The sequence below is a fragment of the Tupaia chinensis genome, unplaced genomic scaffold (genome assembly GCF_000334495.1).
Source record: "Tupaia chinensis unplaced genomic scaffold, TupChi_1.0 Scaffold143814_1, whole genome shotgun sequence".
Classification (NCBI taxonomy): Eukaryota; Metazoa; Chordata; class Mammalia; order Scandentia; family Tupaiidae; genus Tupaia; species Tupaia belangeri.
Window position 1 is genome coordinate 558,081 of NW_006203664.1, and position 6,559 is coordinate 564,639.

Consider the following 6,559-nt stretch of genomic DNA (forward strand, 5'->3'; position numbering starts at 1 on the left):
GCTCCTCCCCCGCCGCGGCCCCCCCCCCCGGGGGGCGGGAGCCGCTGCTGGAGCCCAAGTTCCACCTGGTGCCGCCCGTCAGTGTGCCCCGCTACCAGAGATTCCCGCTGGGTGACGGACAGTCCCTTCTCCTGGGTAGGTCCTCAGGGGTGCGGGAGAGCATGTTGAGCCGGGGGCTGGGCCCCAGCCAGGTGGCACCCCAGGACTACCCTCTCTGGTCTAACCTTCTAAGCTGTCAGCCAGAGGGTGACACATCTGAGCAGAGTGTGTGCTCTGGAGGAGAGGGGAACAGGGAAGCGCTAACTCCTCTGCCTTCAGAGCAACTCACCTGTGCCAAGCACCTGCTCTGGGCGAGACATCTTGGGGCTCAGAGTCCTAGGCCCTCTACCCTAATAATATCCTGGCCAAGTGCCTGTGGGAGGAGCCAGGGTTAACACTTGAGCTGTTGAACCAGAAGGCCAGTCCAGGGCCTATGGTATTTCCAAGGCCCAATCTGGACTCCGGAAACCAGAGCAGAAAGCATGGCATCTTGATGGGCTTCATGGAAAAGGCGGCCTTCAACCCGGGCCTGGACGAGGGAGGTGCATCTGGATAGAGAAGAGCCAGAGGATGGGGACTGGGCAGGTCTCCTGGGCAGAGGAAACAGCAGGAGCAAGGGAAGATGTGTTGGGAAGGATCCGTGGTCCCCAGGGCTCAAGGGGGGTGAGCCAGCCTGGCCTGTAACTGTCAAGGCCTCGGAAGTCACTCCAGGCCCCACTTAAGGATACCTGGCCTCTCCCGGGACTGGCCCCATTGCCTAGGGGTTAAAAGAGCTGGATCTCACGTGGCCAGCTACGGGTCAAATCTGGGCCCCAGGGCTCAGAGAACAGGCCTGGTGCATGTGGGTACATGCGTGCCCCCAATCTGGGCAGGGTGGAGCAATGGAGGAGAAGGGATCGTGGCAGGAGCATGTCCCATTGGGGTGGGGATGCTTTCTCTCTCTCTGTCTCTAGTGACTGCACATAACCCTCTGGCAATTAAGAAAAAAAAATAGTCCATTCTCTCCCACCTCCTATTTTCTTAAAATGTTAATTCAATTGATATTTATTTAAAAACATTTTGCTGTAGGGCATGTGTACTTGCTGGAGAGAGACAGAGAGAGAGAGAGAAAATGAGAAAGCAACCCCCAGGAGGATTCCATGCTGCAATCCCCGCTTCTTCATTCTCCTCCTGGGATTTTGGACATGCGCCCATTGTGTTTCTCAAGCCACCGGATCCAGGATTTGAACCATATAGTTGGCCATGTGGAATCCATTCGCTTTCACCTCCATGCCACTGGTTGGCCTCCTGACCCCCTATTTTAATAGGGACTTAATTGCCAAAGCCCTGCTTTTCAGGAGCTCCAATAAGTGAGCAAGACTCTAAAATCTCCCTCCCCTGTCCCCAAATGTGTCTTGTCTGGTACGGGATCCCCTTATCCCAGAGGTCACCTAGCTCCCAGGCTGGAGTCCCCATTCACTCCCAGACTTGACCACAATCCTCCGGCTCAGGGAGGAGTTGGTAAGAGGGGACGTATTTATGCCTCATCCTGCAACCTCAGCTGTGCTTTCGGGGCCACCTCCCAGAGGCTCCCTTGGAAGCGCTATTGGGGTAGGGGTGATGGCGGGACTTGTGCCTACATAACTCACAACTTGGAGAGCGTGAGACCCTCTAGTCACTACGGCACAGGATGCCCCTTGGGCCCAGGGGAGAGGTGAGGCTGCCCGCTGGGCAGGTGAGTGAGCAGAGCCGCAGCTGACTCCTCGTACCCAGCCTCCCCACCAGGCTGCGGGGGCAGACAGCCCTGCTGGAGACACCAACTGCTCACCAACCTGGAAATTCCCCTGCAGCCGATGCCCTGCACACCCACAGCTCCCTCTTTCTGGAGGGCAGCTCGCGGGGCAGCCCACCGCCTCTGGACACCTCTGCCTCGCCCCCCCAGCGCCCAGGACGGAGGATGAGCGAGGGCAGCTCCCACAGCGAGAGCTCCGAGTCCTCAGACAGCCTGGCACCCGTGGGCGCCTCCCGCAGTGAGTGAGGTCCTTTTGGGGCCCTGCCTGGATTCCAGGGAGAGGGACCTTCTTCCTGGGAGTTCCTGGCCCACTGCCAGGGCTGCAGAGGGCAGGCGGGGAGGAGCCATAAAGGAAATCTTAAGGGCATCCCTGCCTTTGGGGAGCTGCCGGTCTTTGGTGGACACCTGGCTTTACCAGTTCTCACCCTGGCCCCAGACTGAGCTCTGACCTTGGCGATAACCTTGACCTCTGACTCTGCACAGAGCCCTGCACTCTGACCCTGGCCCAAGATTGATCTTGAATAGAGCCCTGATGGCTGGCCTAGGACTGAGCTTTGACCACAAGCAGAGTCCTGACCTCTGACCCTGCCTGGGCTCTGACCTCTGACTGAGGCCCTGACCTCTCCGGGCATAGTCTGAGCCCTGGCCTCAGCCCACTGAGAACCGCTGTTGACCAGCAGCCCTGGGGTGGGACTGTGGACGCCTCCGTGGGTCTGGCCCTTGTCTCAGGAAAAGGGAGGATAGGTGAAGGGGTGGGTGGGCTGTGCGAAGGTTCCCAGGGTAACTTGGAGCAGGGGGCTCTGGCCCAGACTTGTGCTCCACGTGGCACGTCCACCACTGGGTCTGCAACTGGGGTCCCTTGCCACCCCTGGGTCCGGGCTCCGGGCAGCCCATTGTGTCCTCACCGCCTTCTCGGATCACAGTCACGGCCAAGTGGTGGGGTGCCAAGCGGATCGACTACGCCCTGTACTGCCCCGATGTCCTCACAGCCTTCCCCACGGTGGCCCTGCCCCACCTCTTCCACGCCAGCTACTGGGAGTCCACCGACGTGGTCGCCTTCATCCTGCGACAGGTACTGGTGCCCTGCCGGGCTCTGCCCACAGCCCCTGGAGAACAGCATTCTCTCCTGTCTGGGAACGGGCTTACCCTGAGGGTCACATGGGACATTGATGTACATCCTGAGAGCCCAGAAAGGCCCAGGGCACCCTGACCAGTGGGCGGTGACGGGGTCAGAGACTGGGCTTTATAGGGAACAATGGCAGCTGCCGTCTCTAACGGTATGGTACTTTCTAGAAGATTTAATAGAAATACACGGGGGAAATGTCTCAACATGGAGGTGGAGTAAATTCCTCCTCCCTCTGCGTCTCCATGTCTTTCTGGAGGGGAAGCAGAAAGGCCAGGGCAGAGGGAGAGCCTGGGGGTCAGCGTGGGCGCAGCTGGTGGCCAAGCCGTGTGCGATGTCGTCCTGGGTTTGGTGAGAAGTCACCGAAGGTGGTGAGCAAGGAGCTATCGGGGGTTTCTATGTTTAGAAGCAGGCCCTGGGGCTGCTATTGGGGTGCAGGAGAGGAGCTGCGAGGCCCCTCGTGAGGCGTGTGTAGGAGCCCAACTTGGAGGTGGCTGCTTGGAGCAGGCCACGGGGGGCGGGGTGTGAGGAGTGGTGAGGGCTGATGTTGGGCTGTGAGGGGGAGAGGGGGCCCAGTGAACCCAGGTTTTCCACAGAACTAGTCCTGGGATTGGGCAGAGCAGGGCCGATCGGGCGGGGCTGGGAGGAGAAACAGGTCTCGGTTTGAGGACAGTGAAGTGTGAGATGCTTGTGAGGACCCGGGAGGAGGCGTGTGCTTAGAGAAGACGTCGGGGTGAGAGACAGAGCTGTGGGAGTCACTGAGACTTAGACAGCATCGAACCCTGGTGGCAGGGAGGGCGTCACTGTGGATGGAGAGGTTCAGGGGTGGGTCCCGGAGCTCCCTGAGTAGTCAAGGAGGAAGGGATACCCTTCGAGGTTGGAGGAGAACCCAGAGAGGGTAGACCGGGGTGGAACTCCGAGGCGGGCAGGAGGAAGTCACTGGGGCCATGGTAAGAATGGCTTCGCTGTGGTGACGGGGACAGAAGTCTGACTGGGGTGGGCCGAGGACAGGAGGCAGGTGAGGAAGAGACACAGCACAGACCCAGTGTTCATGGGGAGGGCAGAGACGGGAGACCTGGAGAGGCACGGGGCACTCGAGAGTCGTCACTGCGGTGCAGCGGGTGGTGTGACAGTGCGCTCTGAACCCAGGAGAGCGATCCAGCGGGGAGTCCCTCAGCGATGCAGGCTGAGCGAGGAGCACTGTGAGGCGATGTCCTCGAGAAGCGGGGCAGGGCTGGGACCAGGGCTCCAGGTAGCCTTGGGTCACTGTCACCTGTCATAACAGGAGCGGGGGCAGAGAATGGGTACAGAGGACAGCCAGGTTTGGAGCCATGGAGGACAGTGCTGCTCCCAGGAACAGAGCCATGCCAGAGACAGTGTTCTGGCCCCAAGAAGGCGGGGAGATGTGGTCTGGGGCCTCCGGCCTCCTGAGGGCTCCAGACTGGGAGATGGGGAGGCCAGGGAGGGCCGGGTGGACCCTGGGAGGGGACAGAGGAGCAAGGAGGCCTGCCCTGGAGCCCCACTCACCGCTCGGCTGTTGGTCAGGTGATGCGCTACGAGAGTGTGAACGTCAAGGAGAGCGCTGGCCTGGACCCTGCAGCACTGAGCCCTGCCAATCCCCGTGAGAAGTGGCTCCGAAAGAGGACCCAGGTCAAGTTGCGGGTATGTGCATGCTGGGGTTGCCTACCAGCTGGGATGGGAGCCCCAGGGCAGGGGGACTGCCCTGGGGGTTCTGCTTTGCCTCCGGGAGCTTGCTGCTCGCAGACAGGGACTCACTCTTAGATGAGGCTCTGGGCATTGCAGCCGGGAGGGTGTGTGTGCCAGTTGGCTCTCCAAGGTCTGGTGCCATAGGAGTCCCAAGGGTGAGGGTCCAGGGCATTGAGGATGATAAGGAGAGTCCAGTTACAGAGCCATTGCTATATGCCAGACTTGGCTTTAGTAGCTATGGGCTTGATTCAGAAAGAGTCCAGCCCATAACCACAAGGCTCTGTCTGACTTACCATTAGTACAAACTGGCATGATATTCGCCATGACAGAGGGAGGTGCAGATTAGGACAAAGAGGGAAAGGGGGTTTGTTAGGGCATGTCATGCAGGGCTTCCCTGAGGAAGAGGCTTTCCTGTAGGGTACTGAAGGATGAATAGGAGTTTGGAATGCATACAGCCATGTATTTACTCAGCAAACTACCCTCAGTATAGACTGTCTCAGTCCCTCCACCAGGAGGAAGGGTGTAGAGATATACAGACCCAGACATCGCTATGGGGGCACCTCCAGTCTGACAGAAGCTTAGACATGGACCCCGGGAACAGTCTTAAACGGTAGAATGTGATTAGTGGTTCATGAAGCAACTGTTCTTTTGTAAACACATTTGTTAAGATTCCAGTCACACCTCATATAATTCACCCATTTAAAACGCATAATTTAACCAGCACCAGTAGTTTTAGAACATTTTTATCATTCCCCAAAGAGATCCCTTACTCTTCAGCTATTCTGTCATCTCCCTACCTCAATCCCTTCCCTCAAATCCCACCCTGAGTGATCAGTAATCTTTCTGCCTCTGTAGATTTGCTTAATTTAGGCATTTTATATAAATGAAGTCATACAATAGAATATGTGCTCTTTTGTGAATGACTTCGTTCAATGAGCATAATGTTTTCAGGGTTTATCTTAGTCATTTCCTTGCTAACAGAAATACCTGAGACTGGGTAATTTATAAAGACATAGGGGATTGTAAGCTCACAGTTCTGGCAAGGCTGAAGGCATAAGCTACGCATCAGGTTGACCTATGACCTGAGCATGGCTGGCAGAGCACAGAGGATGGCAGACACGGGCAGAGAAAGTGCTGGGGGCAGGTCTCTCCTTGATAGCCCGCAAATCCTGAGTATGAACCCCTTTTCTCAGAAGTTAGAACTCACTGCGTCTCTCAAGACATCATTAATCTATTCATGAGAGTGCTGCCTCCATGATGCAATCACTGTGAGCCTTTAGACCTTACCTCCTGCCAACATCAAATTCCTACAGCATGAAACTTTGGGGAACAAACCATTATCCAAACCATAACAAGGTTCATTTATGTTGGAAGGTGTATTAGTATTTTTCTTTCTCCCTTCCTTTGTTTCTTTCTTTTGTTTTTATTTTGTTACATAGTGCGTGTGCTTGTGGGAAAGAGACAGAGAGAGAGAGAGAGAGAGAGAGAGAGAGAGATAAGAAAGAGATAAATCGTGTGTGGGGGTGATGGCCATGCCATCATCCCCTCTCTACTCTCCTCTCAGAATGTTGGGTGCACACACACTTGTATCCAGTGTGTTTTTCAAGTTGAGTACGAGACTCAAACCATGCCATTGGCCATGTGGGATCCAGCAGCCTTAGTCTCCACACCACCTGCTGGTCCCAATATTTCATTCCTTTTTATGGCTAAATAATAGTCCATTGTATTGATACACCACATTTTGTTTTTCTATTCATCCATTGATTTGGGGTGTTTCCACTTTTTGTTTATTATGAATATTCATGTGAGTTCTTTTAAAAAAAATTGCTAGAAAACTACACTTGGTGTGTTGTGATGATACTCAGGGAATGAGTGTTAGGCAATATAATTTAATATAAAAAAATAATAAGCAGGAGGAA

General features: G+C 55.7%; 1 protein-coding gene across 1 annotated transcript in view; it reads left to right on the plus strand.

Annotated features, from left to right (window-relative positions):
• Positions 1-6,559, plus strand: part of PITPNM3 (PITPNM family member 3) — a 104,129-nt gene that overhangs the window by 83,223 nt on the left and 14,347 nt on the right. Inside the window, exons 12-15 of the mRNA XM_014582790.1 lie at positions 39-135; positions 1,869-2,048; positions 2,734-2,882; positions 4,479-4,595. Coding sequence (XP_014438276.1) covers positions 39-135; positions 1,869-2,048; positions 2,734-2,882; positions 4,479-4,595 — 543 coding nt within the window. The remainder of the gene's footprint in view (positions 1-38; positions 136-1,868; positions 2,049-2,733; positions 2,883-4,478; positions 4,596-6,559) is intronic.